The sequence below is a fragment of the Polypterus senegalus genome, chromosome 7 (assembly GCF_016835505.1).
Source record: "Polypterus senegalus isolate Bchr_013 chromosome 7, ASM1683550v1, whole genome shotgun sequence".
Lineage (NCBI taxonomy): Eukaryota > Metazoa > Chordata > Cladistia > Polypteriformes > Polypteridae > Polypterus > Polypterus senegalus.
The window spans coordinates 28980657-29007473 of record NC_053160.1 but is presented as its reverse complement, the minus strand read 5'-3'; the positions used below and the strand labels follow the sequence as shown (position 1 = coordinate 29007473).

Here is a 26817-nt window from a genome sequence, read left to right as displayed (position 1 = left end):
CAGAACCAGATTATAAACATCATGTTGTTTTTGCTGGATTTGGACAGAAGTATTTACATTTTTGCACATTCTGCCCTTTGGCATGATGCGCTTCCAGTAAAATTACTGAAAGGCATCTGTAGTATAAGAACAATTGAAACACTGAAGATTTTTCTCTAAATATTTAGAAGGGACAAAATGTGCATTATAGAGAACTAATACCCATTTCAACTCAAAACTTTTATAGAAATTAATATTCAGTTAATATGTAAATAATTTAGTAAATCATAAGCTGAAGGATGACAATAGTTCAGAAGTACTAGATAATTCCTCAAAGTTTTCTGTTTTTTGGTCTGGTGTTTTTGGGGGATATCATATTAATATGTACCTTGCTCATTGTCAGTCAATGTTCCTATAATTACTGTAAAATTATCCTATTTAATACAGCACATCAAGTGTGCAGGTTGTTTTATCAGTAGATTAAATTTCTGGAGCACTGAGAAGTGATCATTTCTGAATTGCTGAACCGCATTTTACATTACTAATACATCTTTATATATAACTGAATACCTATAAATACTAAAAGATGAGCTAGTATTATTGATTGCTTACCTTACTTCAGAATATTCAAAAATAGTTTTTTGTGTTAGAATTCATTCCATTTTAATTTGGTCTTTTTTTCCTATGAAGTTTGTGCTTTTATTTAGCAACAGAAGTTTAAATGTTTCGTCCTAAGTTATTAATGTTTCATGTTTTAGTTTCAAGTTAAGTACTCATTGATTTATTGCGATCACTCAGAGTATTTTCAGAATCCTTGTATCAACCTGAAAAAAAAAGTTGTTAAAACTTTCACTATGTATAACATGATAGCATTTATGATTTATCAATGGGCTGCATTATCATCAATAGGCTGCATTTTGTTAAAACGTTCCTCGGCTTTTATGGTAGATATTTTCTGGCACACTAAAATTTAAAAGGGTTACTGACTCTGTAACCTTTTTGATATTCTTTAAAAGGATAGATCAGAAGAGGTGTTAACCATAAACGATATTCAAAAGAATGTAGCGGAGGAACAGGAGCCTGATCAGAAACGGAAGAAGACCGTAATCTCTTCTGAAATCCTAAATGATCAACTCTGCTCTGTGAATAGTGAATATTGTACATTAGAAGACAGTAATGCTGAAAAGAATTACAATCAGAATGATCCAGGTGATTGTGAATGTAGTGAAAGTGAACCGGAGGAAGGGGAAATCACGGAATCGGAAGCAGAGGGATCTGCAGAGGAAGTTACATGCAGAGAGAGCTGTGAATCAGACGAAGAAGAAGAGGAGGAGGAGGAGGAGGAGGAGGAAGGTAAGATGCAATCAAATATTCCTAAAACGCAATTGATTTATATACAACACAGAGTAATGTGCTTTGTATCAAACTAGCGGTTTTGCAGTATGCTGATAATGCACTTTGAAGCCATTTAGTGCATTTTACTTTATGAAAGCCTTTTTTGTTATTGCCTTGCAGCTAATGTTGACAAAATAGCTTTCAAAGTGAACTGCTCACTTTTTAAAATAAATATTTCATTCATTTGTAGATAGTAATAGCTTTTTGATTAACTTGAAACAAAATTTAAAAGATTTAGGTACAGAGCATGGATGATCTTATGGACTGTTAAAAATTAAAGTTTATAAAACAAAAATAAGGATATTTTTCCAACATTTTCCATTCACATTGTTGTACATACACAAATTACTATTCTGATACATTATTTTATTTAAAGCAACAACTTGTATAAGAGGTAAGGGGAGAGAGTTAGCAGATATGGTGGAGAGAAGGAAGGTTGATATATTGTGCGTGCAAGAGACTAAATGGAGGGGGAGTAAGGCCAGGTGGATTGGAGGTAGATTCAAATTGTTCTATCATGGTGTGGATAGGAGGAGAAATGGAGTAGGGTTATTTTGAAGGAACAGTTTGTCTAAAGAGTGTTGTGGAGGTGAACAGAGTATCAGACAGAGTAATGATTATGAAGCTGGAAATTGGAGGTGAGATGATGAATGTTGTTGGTGCATATGCACCGCAAGTTGGGTGTGCAGTGGGGGTGAGAGGTTTTTTGGAGTGAGTTGGATGAAGTGATGAACAGTGTATCCAAGGGACAGAAAGTGGTGATTGGAGTGGATTTCAAAGGACATGTTGGTGAAGGGAAAAGAGGAGACGAGGAGGTGATGGGTAGGTATGGTGACAGAGAGGAATGAAGAAGGTCAGAGGATAGTTGATTTTGCCAAAAGGATGGACATGGCTGTGGTGAATATGTATTTTAAGAAGAGGGAGGAACAAGAAGGGTTACGTACAAGAGTGGAGGAAGATGCACACAGGTAGATTACATCCTATGTAGAAGAGTCAGTCTAAAGGAGATTGAAGACTGCAAAGTGATGGCAGGGGAAAGTGTAGTTAAGCAGCAATAGGATGGTGGTCTGTAGGATGACCGAGATCAAGTATAGGAAGAGTGAGGGCAGAGTCGAGGATCAAATGGTGGAATTTGAAAAAGGAATACTGCAAGGTTGAGTTTAGGGAGGAGGTGAGACAAGCACTGGGTGGCAGTGAAGAGTTACCAGACAGCTGGGAAACTACAGCAGATGTAGTAAGGGTGACAGCAAGAAGGGTGCTTGGCATGACATCTGGAAAAAGGAAGGAGGAAAAGGAAACCTGGTAGTGGAATGAGGAAATACATTGCAGATGTGCAGCAGGATAGACATGGAAACGTACTCACAAGCAAGGAGAGTGTGTTGAGCAGATGGAAAGAGTACTTTGAGAAGCTAATGAATGAAGAGAACCAAAGAGAGAAGAGGATGAAGAATGGAAAGGCCATTGATCCAGATGACATACCTGTGGAAGCATGGAGGTGTCTAGGAGAGATGGCAGTGGAGTTTTTAGCCAGATTATTTAATGGAATCTTGGAAAGTGAAAGGATGCCTGAGGAGTGGAAGAAGTTTACTGGTGCAGATATTTAAGAATAAGGGGGATGTGCAGGACTGTAGTAACTACAGGAAGATAAAATTGATGAGCCACAGCATGAAGTTATGGGAAAGAGTAGTGGAAGCTAGGTTAAGAAGTGAGGTGATGATTAGTGAGCAGCCAGTATGGTTTCATGCCAAGAAAGAGCACCATAGATGTGATGTTTGCTCTGAGGGTGTTGATGGAGAACAGGAGTGGTCAACCCACGGCTCCCGAGCCGCATGCGACTCTCTTCCTGGTTTCATGCGGCTCTTACGTTCATATCGAAGTTTGTATTTGTGTTTTTTTGTTTTTTTTTAATGTTCGTGTTTGCTTCGCTTGAGTTCAATATGTTATTTTCGTCAAATGCGCATGTGCGTGAGATGAAAATACCACAAAGTTTCCTAGTAGGGGCAAGATCATTTAGTAAACAATTTGTGTCAAGTTTGCTCTCAAAATGTCAAGGAAAAAATGCACAGCAAAACGAAAATATGAAGATGAACACAGGACGTTTTTAACAGAGTGGGAGAGTTTATATTTTTTTGTTGAACGTAATGGCAAGCCATTCTGCCTTATATGTCAGGCATTATTAGCACATTTCAAAGCTTCAAATCTTCAGTGCCACTTCAGCTCACTCCATGCTAACATCGACCAGGAATTTCCAAAAGGGACTGAACTTCGCAAGCACGAGTTGGTCACTTTGAAAACTCAGGCAGAAAAGCAGATACAGTTTTTCCGAAAATTTACGAAGTGTTCAAAGACCGTAACGCTCGCATCGTATCAACTGGCTTGGAACAATGCACGGGCTGAAAAGCCATGCAATGAAGAGGAGTTCGTTAAAAAATGCGTCAGTGACGTTGTTGAAATCTTGTCTCCTGCCTGAAAACGACAAACTAAAAGGCATGGTATCAGATGTCCAACTGTCCCGCCACACTGTTGAACACAAAATATAGGACATTAACACGGCTATTGAATCACAGTTGCACTCTGACCTTCAAGCATGCGAGTATTTTAGTGTCTCATTGGATGAGAGTTGTGACATACAAGACAAGCCTCAGTTGGCAATATTTGCACGGTCTGTGTCAAACAATTGTGTGATCAAAGAAGAACTCCTTGATATTGTGCCATTAAAAGACAGAACCCGTGGCATGTGAAAGACACAATGACTGTATTTGCGAAAGCAAATCTGCCCATACTGAAACTAACTGCAATAGCCACGGATGGAGCGCCAGCCATGATCGGATCTGTGAACGGGCTTGAGGGGCTGTGCAAAGCTGACCAAACATTTCCTGAGTTTTGGAATTTCCACTGCATCATCCACAGGGAGCAACTCGTGTCTAAATCATTGAATTTAGACAACGTCATGAAGCCTGTGATGGAAATCGTCAACTACATCCGCACACATGCGCTTGACCACAGGCATTTCAAGAATCTCATTGCTGAGCTGGACCATGGGCTTCCAGGTGACCTGCCACTGCACTGTGAGGTGGCTGTCAAAAGGCCAAGTACTCTCTCGCTTCTTTGAGCTTTTGGATGCCGTGATACTGTTAATGGAAGAGAAGGACAAGGACTATCCCGAGCTCTCTGTCCTCAAGTGAATTATGGATCTGGCCTTTTTGGTTGACATGCTGCCTCACTTGGACAGACTGAACCTGACCCTGCAGGGTAAGTTAAAAATACTGCCTGACCTGGTGCAAAGTGTGTTTGCGTTTGTCAGCAAACTGAAGCTGTTCAAGGCGCATATTCAAAAGGGAGATTTAACGCATTTTCCAACTTTTCTAAAAGCCAGCGGACAATTCACCAATGCCACCCTGAATAAGCAAAGAGCCAGATATGCAACGCTGGTTGAAAACCTGCACGAAAGCTTTTTGACCAGGTTCCGTGATCTACAACTGAAAAGGCCACAGATAACGTTCCTCGTCGACCCATTTAATGCGGAAATTGACTGTTTGAAAGCCCCGCTAGTCACAGATGAGGCAGCGGCTGAGTTGTAGATGATCGATCTTTGTGAGGAGGACCAACTGAAACCTGCTCTAAGTGAAGGGACCATTGAGTTCTGGAAAAGTGTGCCAATGGAAAAATACCCCAATGTCAAACGGGCTGTCAATGTTTGCGTCAACATACGTCTGCGAGTCTGTGTTTGCTACCCTGAAACACGTGAAATCAAAGCATCAATCTGTTCTGACTGACACCCATGTGAAAGAATTACTTCGAGTGGCAACAACGGAATACATGCTAGATTTGAAGAGGATTGTTCAAGGCAAGGAATGCCAGATGTCCCATTAAGCAGCATGCATAGTAAAAGAAAAATGCTATTGTAAATTATTATATTTTTGTTTGTGGATTTGGTTGAACTGAGAGTTTGTGTATGTGAGACAGTGCACACAATGTTCATTGTTGAAAATGACTAGCTTGTGGTTTTAGTACTGTAGGAGTCAATTTCTGTCATGTTGGTGTATGACATTTACAATAAACCTGGCTGAGCAGAGGTGTGTGTGTGAGGAAGGGATGGGTGATGTTCATGTGTGCCCATTTGTATGATGTGGCCCTTTGCGGTAACACAGTAAAAAATGTGGCTCTTTGCGGTAACACAGTAAAAAATGTGGCTCTTGGTCACTGACTGGTTGGCCACCCCTGATGGAGAAGTATAGAGAAAACCAGAAGGAGTTGCATTACGTCTCTGTTGTCCTGGAGAAAGCATATTGACAGGGTGCCTCGAGGGGAATTCTGGTATTGTATATGGAAGTTGGGAGTGGCCGAGAAGTATGTAAGTGTTGTACAGGATATACAGGATATGTACGAGGGAAGTATGACCGTGGTGAGGTCTGTGGTTGGAGTGACAGATGCATTCAATATGGAGGTGGGATTACATCACGGATCAGCTCTGAGCCTTTTCTTTTTTGCAATGGTGATGGGCAGGTTGACAGACGAGATTAGACCGGAGACCCTGTGGACTATGATGTTTACTGATGACTGTGATCTGTAGCGATAGTAGGGAGCAGGTTGAGGAGACCCCGGAGAGGTGGAGATATGCTATAGAGAGGAGAGGAATGAAGGTTAGAAGGAAGAAGACAGAGTACATGTGTGTAAATGAGAGGGAGGTCCGTGGAATGGTCAGGATGCAGGGAGTAGAGTTGGCGAAGGTGGATGAGTTTAAATACTTGGGATCAACAGTACAGAGTAACGGGGATTGTGGAACAGAGATGAAAAAGAGAGTGCAGGCAGGGTGGAATGGGTGGAGAAGAGTGTCAGGAGTGATTTGTGACAGACAGGTATCAGCAAGAGTGAAAGGGAAGGTTTACAGGACGGTAGTGAGACCATGTTATATGGGTTGGAGACGGTGGCACTGACCAGAAAGCAGGAGACAGAACTGGAAGTGGCAGAGTTAGAAATGCTGAGATTTGCATTGGGTGTGACGAGGATGGGCTGGATTAGAAATGAGTACATTAGAAGGTCAGCTCAAGTTGGACGGTTGGGAGAAAAAGTCAGAGAGGCGAGATTGCGTTGGTTTGGACATGTGCAGAGGAGAGATGCTGAGTATATTGGGAAAAGTATGTTAAAGATAGAGCTGCCAGGCAAGAGGAAAAGAGGAAGGCCAAAGAGCAGGTTTATGGATGTGGTGAGAGAGGACATGCAGGTGATGGGTGTGACAGAGCAAGATGCCGAGGACAGAAAGATGATGATCTGCTGTGGTGACACCTAACTGGAGCAGCCAAAAGAAAAAGAACAACTTGTATAACATACCATTTGCAAAATCTCTGAACTGGATTAACAGAAGTCACACTTTCTTCATGAGGTTCAGTGTAACAAGTAATATACAAACTTAAAAATTTTTCATTTAAAAATTAAGATCATTAAAAGTGTTCTTTGTGTAACCTCAAAAACTAGATTGCTTTACTTGATTTAATTATATGCTCCTAGCATGTGTTGCCAAATAATATAGTTTGTTCGTTTGTTAGTGTTGGATTTAGCATTACTTCATTTTAACACAGTAAATGCAGCAATCTCCTGAACCATTGGCCCTGGACAGTTACCGAAAAAGTGTATGCGCTGGTACAAGAAAACACTTTATAATGGGCAACAGGATGGAGGTAGCTGGTTGTGGTCAGTCAGAAAAATTAAGTTATTGTTAGGATGGGGTTTCCAGAGTCTATTGAAACCTGTTTGTGACAGAAAGGATATTTGGGTAGAGTTATTAAAGTTGCATGTGCTGAGGTAGGTGACTCAGGAACAGCTAAAGTATAATAAGGACAATTGGTGAGTATGCACAAGCAAGGAGAAAAGAACAAGTACTAGCAGTAAAACAGTTTGGCATTTTAGTTTGGGTATGACCCTTCATCTAGGTTTTTTGATTGCAAAGTAGTAGACTTTAAGATACCACTGAAGTACCCTCTTAAATAATGAATGGAAACTGCTTTAAATAGGAGTGCAGCCAAAGAGGTCAGTCATGCCCACAATATTCTTGTGTGAAAAATATTTTTAAAAAATGAAACCTAAAATTGTAGCCAATGAGAAAGTCTTGGACTTGGTATCAGCAGTTAGGCTGTGTGTAGCAGTGAATAAAAGTCTTAAAGGAATTCTGCATTATGTGGCACTCTGTATAGAGTTATGATTATGCTATTTAAAAGCACACATGCGATACATTGTGTCATTTTTATCTTTACTTTAAAAGATTAAGAGAATAAGATGTGCTATTACTTCATGTACAGGTAGTCCCCAGGTTACGGACATGCGACCTACGACTTACGAACAGGGCCGCAGCTGTGACGCATGCGCCTCAATAACTCCCACTCCGTCATCATCGGCTTGGGGACGCTGCAAGTGGTGGCTGGAGGGGGCCGATTTTGCTGCTCGCGCACTGTAGTGCCCCTTGGGCGGCTCCCAGTGGTAAGCAATGACCCGTGGTCCATAGTCACCAGGGCCACAGCTATCGCTCGTATGCAGGATGGAGGCTTGATGGCGCGGTTTGCTACCTGCCCACTATGCCACCGCAGCTACTTCCCCTGGATGGCGCGGAGGAGGTCGTTTTACTGCCCGCCCACCACACATGGCTACCCCGTTTGTTCTCTGTGGGCGGCTGGTAATGCTGCAAGCGGTGACCCGGTTGTGGCTGAACGGATGGCCATTGAGTGTGAACGGGGCGACGGGGGGTAAGCATTGTAGGGTGGCTGCCTGTTGAATGGGGGTGGTGGTGGTGGTGGGCGATTCACTACCCACCTTTGGCCGCACCGTGTTTGATCTCGGTGGGCGAACGCTGCAGGCAGCATACTGTGGGGTGGGTGGGTGGTGAACTGCCCCTCACTGCCCCATTCATTCTCAATAGCAAGCCTGCTTGTACTGTTAAGCACATAGTAGGAAGTTGTCTCTTGTCAGTACATCAGACGTGTTGACGACGGGTGCCTTACCTGCTGTGATAGCGTGTACACTGCTGTGCAGAAGAGCTCATCTTAACCTTTTTTCTTCACCCTTCAAGAATGTCTCTGAAACACAAATCTGATGCTAGTGCTGGTGATACAGTAAAGAAGAGAAAAACCATCACCATTGAAAATAAAGTAGAAATAATAAGATAAGAGAGAGGTGAAACTCCATCATTCATTGGCAGAGCACTTGGTTACAGTCAGTCAACAATAGCATTTATTAAAATAATGTACCTGTTTCGACTTATATACAAATTCGACTTAAGTACAAACCTACAGACCTTATCTCGTACGTAACCTGGGGACTGCCTGTATTTACAGTGCATCCGGAAAGTATTCTCAGTGCATCATTTTTTCCGCATTTTGTTATGTTACAGCCTTATTCCATAATTGGTTAAATTAATTTTTTTCCTCGGATCTCTACACACAACACCCCGTAATGACAACATGAAAAAAGTTTACTTGAGGTTTGTGCAAATTTATTAAAAATAAAAAAAACTGAGAAATCACATGCACATAAGTATTCACAGCCTTTGCTCAATACTTTGTCAGTGCACCTTTGTCAGTAATTACAGCCTCAAGTCTTTTTGAATATGATGCCACAAGCTTGGCACACCTATCCTTGGCCAGTTTTGCCCATTCCTCTTTGCAGCACCTCTCGAGCTCCATCAGGTTGGATGGGAAGCGTCGGTGCACAGCCATTTTAAGATCTCTCCAGAGATGTTTAATTGGATTAAAGTCTGGGCTCTGGCTGGGCCACTCAAGGACATTCACAGAGTTGTCCTGAAGCCACTCCTTTGATATCTTGGCTGTGTGCTTAGGGTCGTTGTCCTGCTGAAAGTTGAACCGTCGCCCCAGTCTAAGGTTAAGAGCGCTCTGAAGCAGGTTTTCATCCAGAATGTCTCTGTACATTGCTGCAGTCATCTTTCCCTTTATCCTGACTAGTCTCCCAGTTTTTGCCGCTGAAAAACATCCCCACAGCATGATGCTGCCACCACCATGCTTCACTGTAGGGATGGTATTGGCCTGGTGATGAGCGGTGCCCGTTTTCCTCCTAACATGACGCCTGGCATTCACACAAAAGAGTTCAATCTTTGTCTCATCAGACCAGAGAATTTTGTTTCTCGTGGTCTGAGAGTCCTTCGGGTGCCTTTTGGCAAGCTTCAGGCGGGCTGCCATGTGCCTTTTACTAAGGAGTGGCTTCCGTCTGGCCACTCTATCATACAGGCCTGATTTGTGGATTACTGCAGAGATGGTTGTCCTTCTGGAAGGTTCTCCTCTCTCCACAGAGGACCTCTGGAGCTCTGACAGAGTGACCATCGGGTTCTTGGTCACCTCCCTGACTAAGGCCCTTCTCCCCCTATCGCTCAGTTTAGATGGCCAGCCAGCTCTAGGAAGAGTCCTGGTGGTTTCGAACTTCTTCCACTTACGGATGATGGAGGCCACTGTGCTCATTGGGACCTTCAAAGCAGCAGAAATTTTTCTGTAACCTACCCCAGATTTGTGCATAGAGACAATCCTGTCTTGGAGGTCTACAGACCATTCCTTTGACTTCATGCTTGGTTTGTGCTCTGACATGAACTGTCAACTGTGGGACCTTATATAGACAGGTGTGTGCCTTTCCAAATCATGTCCAATCAACTGAATTTACCACAGGTGGACTCCAATTAAGCTGCAGAAACATCTTAAGGTTGATCAAAGGAAACGGGATGAACCTGAGCTCAATTTTGAGCTTAATGGCAAAGGCTGTGAATACTTATGTACATGTGCTTTCTCAATTTTTTTTATTTTTAATAAATTTGCAAAAGCTTAAGTAAACTTTTTTCATATTGTCATTATGGGGTGTTGTGTGTAGAATTCTGAGGGAAAAAATGAATTTAATCCATTTTGGAATAAGGCTGCAACATAACACAATTTGGCAAAAGTGATGCGCTGTGAATACTTTCCGGATGCACTGTAATCTGTGAGGAAAGACCGAGTTGAGTGTTCATTTTAAGCAAACCCAATTAGAAGCCATAAGTTGATTAGCCTACCTATTTTAAGGAATTTATCAAAGGGTTTGTACACTTTAAAACCGTTCTTTAGCATGAACACTGAACCAAAGACGCGAGTTCCATGATCACTAGTTTAACCAATATTAAGATGTATGTCATTTCTCGACACATAGAATAAAAACAGTTTCCTGAGTAATTTACAGATAGATGAATTTTAGTACTGTGAGGCTGCAAAAGCTCGACTGTAACATTTGTAAAAGATAGGAGAATAAGAAATCCCTTGCTGTGTTGGACTGAAGGGCTAAATAATAAAGATTCATTACTTACTAGTTTGTTCTTTTGCTTTATTATATAAAATGAAGTTTTTGTTCCCCTGAGATTCTTCTTCTGAGATTGGCTTTAGTTCTGCAAGATAATTTTAGCTTGTTGATATAATTCCCAAGTTTCAGCATGTATTTTGCATCCAAAGCTATATAGCCTTATTACTATCTGTCCAGCTTTGTCCCTTAACTATGCAAGCAAGACTTAACAGCATATACATGGTAACAAATATCTGCTCAGACTATTAAACAATAGAAGTGGTTGAATAACAACAAATGATTCTTGCCGTTTGCCTTTAATACCTCTGCCTACCTGAACTTTCTTCGAAGACATGAGCATTTTAAAGTATACATTTGCTAAGTATCAGGGAATTATTCATTGCTTTTTTAAAATGTATTTACCATTTTTCTAGTAAGAAAATGCTTATTAACAGGAACATCACTTCTTGACACGTTTTAAGTGTATCTTATGTGCTTCCAGGTAGGCTCTTTTCCAAAATCAGTACAATCAGTTTTTCTGTTGATGCCATTGGGTTTTGCTGACACAATCATTGCTTTCCATGGTTTATGGTACATTTGAAATCTAGTTCTGGTTTGCCATGCTCTTGGTTGTGCTTTGCACGGAGTTTAATTTACATTCAAGCTTATTTGAATGTTTCTCTCTGATAGGACGTTTGCAAAAATTGATTTCATATTGGCTGCACAGAAGATACTACTTAAAATAGAAGATTTAATTGCATTTGAAGCATTCCTGTTAACAGAACATCTATGTCCCATGGTCAGATGTATAAGTAACAAAGCCAATGTATTTGCTTATTTGTCGGAAGCAAATCTGAAAAAAATGTTGATGACATGGACATTTTTTAAATAAATCGCATATAGTGGATCCTCGGGTCATGACCGTAATTCATTCCAAAACTCTGGTCGCAGTCCGATTTGGTTGTGACCTGAAATACTTTCCCCCATAGGATTGTATTTAAATACAATTAATCCATTCCAGACTGTACGAGCTGTATGTACATATATATTTTTTTAAAGATTTCTAAGCACAAAAGTTGTTAATTATACCATAGAAGGCACAGTATAATAGTAAACTAAATGTAAAAACATTGAATAACACTGAGAAAACCTTGAACAGAGAGAACTCGCATTGCAAGAGTTCATGCTATAGCCTTACGAACCGATCGCAGTAAACACACTATGACTTGACCCGGCTCGCATCCATCACAAGTATCATTACCAGGGTGAAAATGAAAAGATAATATAGTATCACCCATTTTAATTTCATCACCATGTTCCGAAGCATATGGGTCACATTTTGTTTTAGGCTGAAAGGAAAAAAATATTTTATTAATTATTATAATGTATTTTAGACTTGTGTTTGTATATGAAGTACCATGCAAAAGTTTGAACACCCTTGGCTAAGTTACATATTTTGTTGAGTTTGGAAGCTCACTCGCTCACACTGGTTCTTTCCACGCTGCTTCCTGCTTACTTCTTGACTCCGCAGCCTCAGTCTTTCTTTTTCCTCCCTTTAGCTGCCTCGCGCCTCTATTTATGAAGAGGACGTGGCAGCTGTAGCAATCAACCACCACGCCCCCTCTAACTGGCCTCTTGATGTGAGCTGTGGACCCGCTATACCACAAAGCCCCTCTGCGTGATTCACGTCTGACCAAGAACAATGTACTGTACAGGGAGAGACTGAACACGTGTGTAAATCACCGGCACATACGAACCGGAAGGGAAACGAAATAGAGCACAAAGAGTTCACAGCGAATGCACAGGAAGAGACTGAACACGTGCGGAAATCATCGACGCGTAGAACCCGGAAGGCTGGCTTGTTCGTCACCCGAGCGTGTGGTAGTGAACAGATGCAAAAGTTTGGCGAAATGTTTTGGTCGTAACCTGATTTATACATGTTCAGAGATCTTCGTGACTGTATAGTCAAGTGGATATGCCAGGTCTTCTCCACAGTGACTGGATGAAAACATCGGTTTCGGACAAATTTCAATACTTTGTTCCCAGTAACTTTCTCCTTAAAAAAAAAAAAAAAAATCATTAATCTGTTCCTGAATAAATGTAAAATAATTTACAGGAACGGTTCTTAGAATTTTTTTTTTTTTATTATTATTTTACTTTTTGAATTATTGTTTTTGGTTAATGGTCAAGTTTGGCTGTAGGAAAATAGACTTATTAAATATACATAATCATACAGTACTAGTTTATTTTATAGCTGTTGGAGAATTTGCAGTATTTAATGAGCCAGCAAGTAATTCTGATTCCAAACTTTTTATGAGAAGGTAATGTGCTTGGATTCTTAGAATGTTCAGTGCATGCATAATACTAATGCAAAGTCCTTAACAAGAAACCATACAGACACGTTCTCAAAGAGCTTAGAAGAGGAGCAGAGTGAAACAGGGTCAGTCAGTACAAATAAAAAAGCAGAATGCTCTTTAGTAATATGGTTATTTTACCTCTGTCTTCAGTCTCCATGTACACAAAATATGTATCATATATTTGTTTGACATAATGATCAAGTAACACATTAATATTGTGGAGAGAGAGAGAGAAAACCAACCTGCCTATCTGCTGGAAATATTCCCACAAGTTCTGCCATTTGACCTACAAACATATTATAGTATTTAGAAAGATTATAACTATTCTATATAGTGTTAAGGGGCTTTACGTCAACGTTTTGGTTTGGAAAATGTTAGGGGGTGGTTTACACATAGCAAGCAACATTTTAATACACAATTGTAGTCTATTGATGGGCAAAAAATTTGTAAGTTGCATAAGAGTCTGCACTGGTGCTAATATGTTAACTGCTGAGCAGTGAGTGGAAAGTTCTTTACATTTATGAGGATGCAAAAAATTGGTATTTCATCAGACTAATCATCATTCCCTGCTCAGGAGTTTGTGGCAAGGCATGGGGCAAAACCATTTCAAAGCACACTTGCCTTCCAGCATCTGTAAAGGTAACACATTTTAAAAGGTACGAAGCACAATTGATGTTTGTATTTTTTGCATTTTCAGTTCACTTTATTGATAGCTAGTTGGAATGACTTAATATTTTTTTTATTTTGGAGATTAACAGCAATATGTGTTTTGCCAACAATGTTTATTAATAACATTAGAGTTATTAGCTAAAATGTATTTTAACCAATTACATTATTCATTGTAATAGTGACATGGCAACAGCCCAGAATGTTAACCGTGCAGTGTGTACTTCTTGACCAGCAGATACCATTGATACTGATAATATAGGCTTTGCAGTTGATGCATTTATTTGAGTAGGTGGAAGCAATTTTTAGACTGATATGACCTATTTATCTCTGGTATGCTCTCCTATGGTTTACAGTATAACTAATCAATCTCCATTGTTATTTAATACCTTGTAATAGGAGTGCTTTGATCATGGGAAAGGTGCCATATAAAAAAAATTATTTTTTGAAGACTCAATAAAAACAGGCATCATTATAAAATGATTCTCTGCATATTCATATTTTTATGTAACTTCTGTTTACAGCTATTGAGCAGTGGCCACCATGTGTTCGAGTTATTGTTGTGCGATCACCTGTCCTGCAAACTGGGATGCTTTATATTATCACTGCAGATAAATCTGCAACCATTGGAAGGTAAATCTACAACATTAATAGTAAAAATACCACTTTATGCTGTGGTTTTTTGTCTATCTGGAGTGATTACTGTGTTTACAATAGTCATGTTAAAGACATGTAGTTTATTATTTCTAATGAAATTTGTTGTTTAAAGAGCTTTACATGTATTTTAAACCCTGTAAGATGTTTAATTCTTTATGTAGAAGAAGGTAGTTAAAAGGAATTAATTGCAACTAGTAACACTTTCTGTTTGTGTACCTAAAGTCATTTTAATAATGTTGAATGAACATGAGGATAAGCAGAAAAATACAATATTGTAATTTCATTTTTGCATATTGCAGTTTCTAAATACATATGTTGTATTCCCCCTCAGGGAGAAGGATATGGAGCATGCAATCCGAATTCCTGAAGTTGGTGTCAGCAAGGTAAGCTAAAATTAAGTGCTGAGTTAATTGAATATTAAACGTGTTAGTAAGGATGGGGGGGACTAGGGTATGTATTTATAGCTGGAGATCAACCAACTCTAATTATTTAATCTGAAAGCAATAACTATGTTTGACCAACACTGAAAATGAGAGACTAATCACTATTCAACATTTCAAGTGCAACTAAGATTTAAAACCACTCTGTCTCTACTTTTTCATTTTATTGTTTGAATATCTTTCTAGCTGTCTGTCTAGCTTCTGTAAAAAGCCAAATTTCCCCTAGGGTACAAATAATGTATCTCTGATTTGTAATCATAATAAATGCATTACTTTCCGGACTGCAGGTTAAACCTTACTATAGCAGGTCTTGTAACAAGTTAGATTTTTGACAAAGCAGATCATTTTAAATAGTCCAAACAAATGGAACAGCTCATAAGGCATGTGGACAATGGAATAAGTGAAAATCGGTGATATTCAAACTTTATTTTACCACCTTTCTTCTGAAATGTTTATAATAAAGAGCAAAGAACCCATAGAAAATCTCCTTCATAGCCTAGCAGTTTCAGTTGCTTGGTTAATGCAACAGTGTTAAGGCACATTTAATCAGTAACAATACTGCTACCATCTAAAGAAATAAAATTTTACTTTTCTTTTTAGTTTCATGCAGAGGTATATTTTGACCATGATTTACAGAAGTATGTCATTGTTGACCAGGGAAGTCAAAATGGAACTGTCATCAATGGAAACAGGATTTTACAGGTCAGTGTATGCAGTTTATATGTATGTTTGTGCCCAGGTTGTTTCCTATGCATTTGTTCCTAGAATTTAGGCCACAATGCTTTCTTTGCAAGTTATTAGTTTTTTAACAGATTCTGTCCTCTATCTGAACTAGAAACAAGCCAAAGCTAATGTCATAACCCAATCAGTACTTAAACCTTCCATACTGCATGGGTCTTTTTTTTAGTTACTTTTTTTTCTTTTCATTTAAACAGCACATTAGCTTACATTGTGTATTAATTTTGAGATAAAACTTCTAAAATGTTGTAATGGTACCGAATTGATCAAAGCATTACATTCAAATCTGATTGAAGCTACAATTTTTACAAGATGTACTGCAAGGGTATATTTATACCCAAAATTCCCATATTACCAGTTTAAATTTAAAAGAATACAGTCTCAAGTAAAACTGTTTTCCAGTGACCACCAACAATAGCCAAGGACAGTCACATAGAAAATCAGACTGATGGCACTATAATTGAGGCCCATTGATTTACAAAATATCCCCAATGAACTCAGCTAGTGTGTGTGTGTGTGTGTGTGTGTGTGTGTGTGTAAAGATAGAGATATAAAGATATGTATAATACACATGCTACATCAGGTTAGACTCTTTTTACACTTTTTAGTTTATGAAATAAATTGGAACTTTACATTAATATATTCATAAAAATGAAGAAAATGAAATTGTTTTAGTTTGTTGATGTTGTATTTGCTAATTTCTGCTTCCGATCTCCACAAAATACCATATGTAATTTAGCCAAGGGTGTTCAAACTTTTGCATGGTACTTCAAATACAAACACAAGTCTAAAATACATTATAATAATAGAACATTTTTTTCCTTTCAGCCTAAAACAAAATGTGACCCATATGCTTTGGAACATGGGGATGAAATTAAAATGGGTGAAACTGTATTATCTTTTCATATTCACCCTGGTAATGACACTTGTGATGGATGCGAGCCGGGTCAAGTGATAGCACACTTGAATCGACACAAAAAAGAAGAATTGTCTGGTGAGTATACTGCTGGCCATCCAGCTGAAAATACGGACATGGAATGGTACAGGTTAACCTTTTCCATGAAAAATGCATTTAAAATTTATGGAAAAAAATGTCAAATTAAATAGTCAGTGTGATTGCTTTTGCCTAAAGTTTTAACTTTGAAAGTGCACTTTTTAATTCTATTCAAACTGATGCATTATTGAATCTTGTGCTCACTTGTGCTGCTATGATGTTCTTCATATTGTATAGGTTGAAACCTTTTGATTTTCATTTATATCCCTTTTTGGGGAAAAATCATTTCAACCATTTTATATAGAGGTTAAAATTAACAGAAGTAGGCTGACCCTGGTGTAAGCACTGGTCTGTATGTTATATAAAAAATTATCATTTATCATAATTTTTAGCTATATTCATCTTATCTTAAGTTTTTCTTTTATTAGGATTAGTTCATAGTAAAGAAGATAAAGAAGTACTTAGACAAAAAGAGTTGAAACATATTAAAGGAAAATATGGTCTAAAAGTAAGTATTCTCGTATGCTTGTAAACTTACAGTACTAGTAAACATGTATGTTTTGCACTTACAATTAGGAGGCCATTTTTAGGTTGTTTGAAGTTTCTAAAATGGTCCTGTCTGTTACGTAACATAGTATGCATCTGTTATGAGCCAACAGTATTGTATCACTAGAAAATATTTGTGTATGCTTAGCTTCTCAACTCTAATTTGTGACATTCTTGTTGAAGGAATTATTTTAAATTAACAGCAGAGCATCCACCTTACAGTAGTATGTTGCTGATTTAAAGGCTTTTGATTGGGATTGGGGGGCATGCACTTGAAAGTGTTGGACTTATTTTGCTTTTTTAAACTGATTTTTTTTTTCTATTCTTGACAACTTAAAAACATACTATAGCTTCTTAAGGATAGATGAACTGTTCCCTAATAAACTGCCTTTAGTTCATGTTCAATATCATCGCGTCCTGTAATGAAAGGATATTGCACTTAGCTGAGCTGTGCTCAGTTTATTAATTTTATCTTTTATATCCACTCATGACCATGGGCTATTGGTTTTTAAGTCTTTGAAATTATTTTATTATTTTACTGTGTGCAATGCTCTGACATGAAGCATTGTATACTATATCCCAAACAGATCAGAAGAGTCTGGCGTAAATGGAGTAAAGAAAGCTGTTTGCAGTATTTTAAATTAGTTTTTTTTTTTTCCTGAAATGTAGAACAGTGATTATGATGATACAAAGTTATTGAAAAGCTCAGTTTATAAGGACCGAGCAGAAAAACGAAGGCAGACTGTTGGCAGTGAAGGAACCTTTCAAAGAGATGATGCTCCTGCTTCAGTTAACATGTAGGTAATTTTTCCACAGTACTATTACTTATTTCTTAAACATATACATACATTTTAAACTGTTGATTATTACATATGAGCAAATTCCAAGAAAGAATCTATGAATGATTTAAATTAAATTTCATTAATCCTCAAATGCAGGAATAGTGTCTATTCTCTTTCAGTGTTTTCATTTAAATGCATTTTATAGTAATTTAATAGGTAAAAAAGCAATGTTAACTGAGTGTTAGTACTATCTCTATCTATCTATACAAAAGTCTGCATTCCATGTTCATGACGTTAGTGTGTGGGTGTGTATATTATTGCAGTGCACTTGACTCGGTTTTCTATTTAAAACCACATAAAGTCTTTGATAATGTGACTTTTTTTTTTTTTAATGAATGACCATACTCTTGCCCTGGAATCTGCTATCATTATCTTTTTGGGAGATCACAATTGTATTATTAACATTTGAATGTTTGTAATGGTTTTTATGGGACCACACTTTTTGTCAAACTTAAACCAAATCAAGAACTATTCACTGACAAGAAGCTACAGTTAAAATCCATGCATTATCTTGGTCATGAGCGAGTGAAGCTAAAATCTGTGAGTGTCAGCTGCTTTCCCATTCAATACTTATTCTAATAAACATATGCAGTAGCATCTGGAATCGCTAAGAAATTTTCATATTTTTTGAAAGAAAGTGATACTTTTTCATGAAAGTATCAGTAATTTGATTTTAAAGTGTAGCCAAGATGTTAATACTGTAGTGTTGCAAAAGGCCAATACTATTTGAAATGACAGATTCATTTATAGTTGCGCTGTGTCCAGCAGGTTGTTCCTGCCTTGCACCCAATGCTGGCTAGAATAGGCTCTAACCCCCTGCAACCCTGCCCAGGGTTAGGTGGGTTTAGAAAATGTTATTGTTTGGTATTCATGTAATGGCCGCAAAGCCTCATTTTCAGCAGCTATTGTCCTAATGATAACTGTCTTATGTCTTTCGTAATTTTTGATGAAGTTCTAATTAGTTATTGGAGTAACCTTTGTAATTATGTTAGGACAGCTAAAACGTATTATGCTGCTCAGTAAAGCAAAGGGTTGCAAGATTGTGGCATTTTTGTAGTTCAGTTTTTGGTTCAAAAATGTAAAAACCAAACAATTTCCTGAAGAAGCATGTTAGCCTGTTGTTTTCTGAAATAAGTTATACCATGTGTCAGATTGTTAAGAAACTGAAGATTATATACAAAGGTATCCACTACTGTATTGAGAGGTGATGGCAAGAGGGATCTGTCCATCTGTGTGTCCTTTTTATGCATTGTTGGCTTTGGATTTGTATTATAGCTGTTTAAATGGCCAATCTGTTACAGTGTTTCCCTTGTAAGAGTTAATGTGTGGCTTGTTTCTAATTAGTGTCGTTAAAGAGGTGCGAAGTTGGTTGTGTTCAGACCCCCTTCAATTTTTGATTGCAACCAGTTGTCCTGTCCCTGCAGCATGATGCTGCCACCGCCATGCTTCACTGTGGGGACTGTATTGGACAAGTCCCCACACATACCGCTTAGAATTAAGGCCAAAAAGTTCTATCTTGGTCTCATCAGACCAGAGAATCTTATTTCTCACCATCTCAGAGTCCTTCAGGTGTCTTTTAGCAAACTCCAAAATAGGACTTTTTGGCCTTAATTCTAAGCGGTATGTGTAGAGACAAGCAGGCACTGCTCATCAATTGTCCAATACAGTCCCCACAGTGAAGCATGGCAGTGGCAGCATCATGCTGTGGAGGTGTTTTTCAGCTGCAGGGACAGGACGACAGGTTGCAATCGAGGGAAACATGAATGTGGCCAAGTACAGGGATATCCTGGACAAAAACCTTCTCCAGAGTGCTAAGGACCTCAGACTGGGCCAAAGGTTTACCTTCCAACAAGACAATGACTCTAAGCACACAGCTAAAATAACGAAGGAGTGGCTTCACAACAACTCTGTGACTATTCTTGAATGGCCCGGCCAGAGCCTTGATTTAAACCCAATTGAGCATCTCTGGAGAGACCTAAAAATGGCTGTCCACCACCGTTTACCATCCAACCTGACAGAACTGGAGAGGATCTGCAAGGAGGAATGGCAGAGGATCCCCAAATCCAGTTGGTAAAAACTTGTGGCATCTTTCCCAAGAAGACTCATGGCTGTATTAGCTCAAAAGGGTGCTTCTACTAAATACTGAGCAAAGGGTCTGAATACTTAGGACCATGTGATATTTCAGTTTTTCCTTTCTTAATAAATCTGCAACAATTTCAAAAAATCTTTTTTTTTTTGTCTGTCAATATGGGGTGCTGTGTGTACATTAATGAGGGGAAAAAAATAATTAAAATGATTTTAGCAAATGGCTGCAATATAACAGAATGAAAAATTGAAGGGGGTCTGAATACTTTCCGTACCCACTGTAAATGCTAGTGTTTTTTTGCTGAGTTTGTTTGTGAGTTATTTTGCTTCCTTTATTGTAAAATTTGATAAAGGACTTCATTCTTCAGTCCTGTGGTGATTGCTTCCTTTAATTGTATTAACTCAGTTGAGGAGTAACAATAGAAAAGGTTAACCAGGATACTAGTATAGTTTACCTGACTATGTATACAAATTGGAAATGTTAGAAACTGTGCTCGCAGTTCACCACAAGGATTGCTTTTGTTGATTAGAAAATTAGAATACGGGTATCATTGATGAGTGATTTAAACTTTGTTGTTCTTTTTGCTTTTAATATTGTTGGCCATTATTGCTCAGTAATTATTAAATTAAAATACTATGTTCATACTTCATATTCAGAATTCTTAAACTAGTCTTTATTACAAAATATACTTGTATGTATGGATAATTAGGAAAGAAGTCTAGTTACTCATGGACATGTGCAATAAAGAATGATCTTGCTATTATATACAGAAGTACAGATGAGATCCTATATTGACACTCATGATTGTCAGCCCTGCTGATTTTTTGTTTTCCCCAGCTTATATTGTAATTTGGCATCTGTTTAAATGAGGTTCTTAACTTAATTGGTACATTTATCTGAATAACAGTACTAGGACAAAGAAAATCACTTCAGGTCGATTGTAAAATCAGTATTAAGAAAGACCCTGGCTGAGAACACTCTGCTTTGCATTGATAAGTAATTCTACAAAATACCCTGTAGCTTTCAGAAAAAAATGGTTATTTTCATAGCAGTTTTACTTGGAAATATTAGACAGTTGAAGCCCCATAAACAAATGTTTGTGCTTTATTATTCAAACAAATAACTTCTTACTAACCATACATTTAACTGTTTTTTGTTCTGTCATTTGATATTTACAGATTATTGAGTTACTTTTTTTTGAAGATTTTTTGAGACTTTCAAAATGTAACATGCATTTTTTTACACATCTTTTTTATTTCCTCTCTTTGTTTCTAAATTAGTGAAATCAGTGATGAAAATAAGGGTCGTAAAATGCTGGAAAAAATGGGCTGGAAAAAGGGAGATGGACTTGGAAAAGATGGTAAAGGAAGAAAGGATCCGGTATGTTTCTAGTGAACTTGAATTTGGTGTATAAAAGATTCATTCATTCCCCAAAACTCCATCCCCATTTGGGCAGTCAATTTAATGGTCATTTCTTCAAACTTACATCAGTTTGCCTTTGCTTTATAAAAATTGTATTTGTAACTTTACAAGGGAGAATTTTATTGCTGTCTTTTTTTTTTTTTCCTCCCCCCTTTGGTATACAGTAATCCCTCCACGACCCTAACGCCCCGCAATAGGTGAAAATCCGCGAAGTAGAAACCATATGTTTGTATGGTTAATTTTATATATTTTATGCCCTTATAAACTCTCCCACACTGTTTATAAATATTCCCCGCACAGTTATACAGCATAAACCCTTTGTATTCTCTTAGATATTAGGTAAGATTCATTGAAATTATGTATGTAAACACACTGTTTATATACAGTAAAACCTAAATATTATTTTAAAGATATCAAGCGTCTCCGATATCACATATGTTACAGCCATTACGATAGACAGGCCACCAGCAATAAATACGTACAATGCAAGAAAAATTGTAAACAGTAAATGTGTGTACAGTGACACTAAACATAAGTACATGTACTAAGTACTGTAAGTAGAAAATTAATTATGGTTACTCACCAACAATGACGCGTCCGATAATGATGAGTTTAATTTTACTGCACAACAAAGGAGAGCGTTACAGCCCTTCTAAAGGAGCCTCTTCAGGCGACTGTGTAGCACCGCCCTTGTTCTTCTTCCGGCTGTCTTCAATCCAAATCCCTAACGACTGCCTTATTATGTCCACTTACAACTCATTTTGCGCCCTGGTTAAAAGGACACTGCTGCCATAGATCTTATATTCTTTTCCTCCTTTTTAAATAAAAAGAATCGTGGACTCATTGTTGCCGTAATGGCGTCCTACAGCGGAGTAGCTTTTCCCTTCCTTCAACATATCCAAAACTTTTACCTTTTCGGCAATCTCTAGCATTTTCCGTTGGCGCTTGGGCACGGCCCCTGAAGCAGTAGCAGGAGCAGATCGCTTTGGGGCCATAATGAAGGGCTTGACGACTATGCACAAACAAATGCAAAAGAGCACAAAAGTTAACTCTTTACACAACGAAACTTGTTGATGCTGAATGAGCGAAACGAGACTTCCTGGTTAACTCCGCGGAATCGAATTTGGCGCTCTGTCGCTGAGCCAGTCAGCACACAGGAACTTAACTGCATGCTCTGATTGGTTAGCTTCTCAGCCATCGGCCAGTAGTGTCCCTTGTATGAAATCAACTGGGCAAACCAACTGAGGAAGCATGTACCACAAGTAAAAAGACCCATTGTCCGCAGAACCTGCAAAGCAGCGAAAAATCCGCGTTATATATTTAAATATGCTTACATATAAAATCCGCGATAGAGTGGAGCCGCGAAAGTTGAAGCGCAATACAGCGAGGTATTACTGTATTCTTCGTGTGTCTGAGTTTCTAACATTTTATCACAAGCTAAAAACCTATATTATCTATTGAATTCTAATGATGATATTCTTTAGTTCCTGATAGTTAAATTACTTTTGCCTTTTTCAAATAATAAAATGTCACTGTTGGAATTCCAATATGGAGACCAGTAAAATCTTTAGACACCTAGTATCATGATAACTGCTGCCTATCATATCTACATGAATTTGGTATATCTTCTTCAGGTGCATCCAGCCCTGCAAGTAGGCCCTCCAACCTGGAGGGAAAACTTGGTGGTTGGTGGTGGAATTGGCAGTCCAGCCACCATAAAATACCTCACACTATTCCATTCCATCTGAACTAGTGTGGCGCTGAGGAGTCCCCCATTTTATGGCTGCACTCTGGTCCTAATCTGGGATCCTGAGGTGGTTTATCATGTGGTGGGTGTGGCAACGTGCTCTATCAATGCATGCTCCTAACCTCTTGTTCCGGTGCAATGGTAAAATTTTATTTCAGACTAAGCCAGCTCTTTAATCTGTTCCCAGTTTTGCATTTATGATATTCTGGGTTGAGTAGACACCATTAGACACAAAAATGTAATTTTGATGACTGATAATTTTCATATGATCTGCAGAAGCAAAAACAGTTTTAAGATATATAGTTGATCAGGCCAGAAGTTCCAGACTGCAAGAAGTTTGATAATGGGCTGTTGAAGTCCAAATCCTTCTGGGAACCCTGCAGCTTACACTGTGACTGTAAATGTGCAAGTGAGTTGTGCACATAATGCATTATCAATTCAGTCTTTTAATGTAATTTCCCATCTCTACCCCCTGTTCATTCATGGCCATAACCCACATTTGCTGCTTCACTGTGGGATTTCTTTAGAATTGCAATTATGACCTCAGGAATTGTAATTAGTTTACCTGTTATGGATGGAGTAAACAACATATTGAGTATCTGATTTCATAGCTCTTCAGTGCGTTTGGAATGGCATTGAAACAGTGTTTAAAGTGAAGTATTTATTACCTGTTTTATTCGTAATTTATTCCTACAAATTTAAAGATAGGAATATTTGATGAAAGTTTTGTTTTTATTGAAATATACAATTTGTAATACTTGCAAGAAAATACTGTTGGAACTAAAAGAAATATTGTTAATTTTATCACTAACTTTTTATATATCAATTCTTTTAATTACACGATAACAAGTCAGAGTTTAACAGACAGAAAATCAGACATTTCAGTGATTGAAACAGAATCAAACACTTTACCACCACACTGCCCCAGAGTATCTAAATTTTAAAGTATAAATAGCTTTAACTTTTTTTTTTCTTTGTGTTGTAATTTACTTCTGCAGTCATCTTTTTGCAATGCAGAGCTTGCAAATGCTAGCATATTTCTACCTTGCACACACAGACAAATATAGTAGCATTTTTATTAGTTTTAAAATTTATAGCAGTGACATTTTATTGAAATGCTACAATTTCTTTTTTTGTCCATTTCTTTCCTATCTGTATTCCTCTTCCACCAGTATAATTTGGTCTGTGCTATTATGCAATTTGCTTGGTAAAGCACTTTCTAATACTGCTTGTTGTGACAGATTCTAAATAAAGCAAATTTTGATTAAAGAATTATAGATACGTTTTCTAGGTCTCAGATGCTAATTTGGAGCAGTTTCAAGAATGACTCAAAAGATGGCTGCAGATGGTGATAGATGCATTTGGCAGGAACTGAATATTGAGTTAAAATGATCAAGTTACATAAGCTGTGTTAGATGTTACAAGAACATTATTGCTACTGTAGTGGTATATAATTATATGCTAAAATGTTGTTAAAATAAGTCGTGGCAGTCTTTAGAAAGCTCATTTGTTGTTTTAGGAATAGATTAACTTTTAATAATGGTACAAAATTAAACACCAATATGTTTGTTATATAGTATACATTCTTTGTGATTTTTTATTTTTTTTTTTTCTAACTTTTAAATTCTTTTTATATATTCAGAGTTTTTTCCAGTTGATTTTGTTATATTTATGACTTTTAAACATTTTCTTATCCTGGATAGTAGTATAACCAGCATTTAAGCATTTAAAAAGATTTATTTTATTATATCCTCCACATCCACACAAAACATTGATTCTTTAATAGAAATTCTATAATTAACTTGGTTTGTATTCCTCTCTATTTTCAGATTCAGCTTCAGATACGTAAAGCTCATTCAGGACTGGGGGCAAGCGCATCTTTGTCTGTTGAGGATTCTCTGATAGTCAAAAGCAAAACGCAGAAGAACTGGGAGAAAGCTAGGGAAAGGTTTGCTGATGCATGTCAGACAGAGCCAAAGAAAGCGAATGTCAGTCCAAAGACTTGGGTTAAATCTGATGGGGAATAAAAGAAGAATCATTAACATATATTATTGATTTTAATTAAAAGAAAAAAGATCACTGAACTCTGAACGACTGATAATAAAATTAGAACCTATTCTGTGTAAAAGAAATGTTGTAGTTTGTGGGCATATCATTACATTATACTGGATAACAATTATCCTCAGTGCCCAGCTTGCCTTTATTTAAGTTTATGATGTTTGTTTATAAAACATCTTACAAATGTAATCAAATCTGCTCTGTTTTTATTTTGTAATCTTTAAAAAGTATTGTATAGTAATGCAGTAAAATACTCCTTGGAATTCAATCTCTTGCTTATCTCTCATTTAATTATTTCCATTTTTTACTATGGGAAGTAGAAAGATATTTGAAGAGAAACTGCCCAGAGTTGGTTTGGACTTGTGGAGCAAGAAGTAGAGAATAATGATGATCATGTTTTGAGAACCAGGCCAAGAATAGAGATGAATATGATGTGTTTGAATGTGGTTGGAGTGACATTGGAAAGATGGGTCTTGACGCTAAGGATATCCATCTTTGGAGAAAGTAGAAGGCAATGCAGGATAACAGGTGAGCCGGAACAAGCCATTAAACTGGTGGTAGTACAGGATAAAGGACAAAAGGAGCACTTGTCAAGCCAATATTAAGATGCTAAATATGTCCCTAATTATTTTTTCAGTTTGGGAAACATGGTTATTAACAAAAATTAAAAATTCTTCTACTTCGCAAAAAAAAATGCACAGTATCATTTCAAAACAAACCACAAGAGGCGTAGGTTATTTAAAAAAAATAAGTTATGGAATGTGACTTAGTGGATACGTTTGCAGAGCTGGGCTCTAGTAGAGTTCACTGATCAAGGAACGATATACAAGATTGAACTAAATGGAATTATCTTCCCCTTTTACAGGTCCAGCTAAAATATTAACACATGCTATCTGTTAAAGGTGTAGTATTACCCCTTTGCTTTAGGCATTATGTGTTGTCAAGCCCACAGCCTCTAAAAGACACACATTGGCTGTGGTAGCTAAGTATACTTTGCCATTACTGAAAATGCTCTTTAAAATGTCTTTTTTTTTTTTAAGATTTTATAACAATTAAAGGGGAAAGTCAGAAGCATGTAAACAACTGCAAAATGTGGCTTTAGGGGTTGAGTAAAACAGAACAGGATCAAGAGCAAAACGATTCTTTTAAGATGCTACAGAACTGTTTATAATCTGTTACTATAAGGTTTCTTTATTTAGTGTGTAAACATGAAATTTGCCTTCTCAGTTGCATCTAATAAAGGACAGAATGAAATAAAACAGACAAATAGAAACAAGAAAGGTTAAGGAAAGGAAGTTAGATAATATATATTTACACAAAAAAAGGTTACAGGATATATATCAACCTTAATCATTATCTCTGATGTTTCTTATTGAAAAGTCGTATGGCACTAGGAAGAAAGGAGTTCCTGGAGTGATTTGTGTGGGTTTTCAAAGCGACTATCCTTCCTAATTTACTAAACTTTAGTTCTACATGTAATGGATGACTGTCATCAGTTGAGATGATTTCCAGTTTCTTTAACTTTGCCCTCTGACACACACACACTCGTCAAATCATCTACATCAGCCCCAATAACTTTAGCTGCATATGTCG

At 37.6% G+C, this 26817-nt stretch overlaps 1 protein-coding gene across 3 annotated transcripts in view; it reads left to right on the top strand.

Moving 5' to 3' along the window:
- Positions 1–25492, top strand: part of aggf1 (angiogenic factor with G patch and FHA domains 1) — a 50718-nt gene extending 25226 nt beyond the window's left edge. For 2 of the 3 annotated variants that reach the window (XM_039758402.1, XM_039758403.1), the window contains 9 exons: positions 996–1332; positions 14219–14327; positions 14683–14734; positions 15392–15493; positions 16358–16523; positions 16952–17031; positions 17739–17866; positions 21278–21377; positions 24996–25492. In XM_039758402.1, coding sequence (XP_039614336.1) covers positions 996–1332; positions 14219–14327; positions 14683–14734; positions 15392–15493; positions 16358–16523; positions 16952–17031; positions 17739–17866; positions 21278–21377; positions 24996–25193 — 1272 coding nt within the window. In that variant the 3' untranslated portion in view covers positions 25194–25492. The remainder of the gene's footprint in view (positions 1–995; positions 1333–14218; positions 14328–14682; positions 14735–15391; positions 15494–16357; positions 16524–16951; positions 17032–17738; positions 17867–21277; positions 21378–24995) is intronic. The other variant, XM_039758404.1, reaches the window with a different exon arrangement.
- The last annotated feature ends 1325 nt before the right edge of the window (positions 25493–26817 follow it).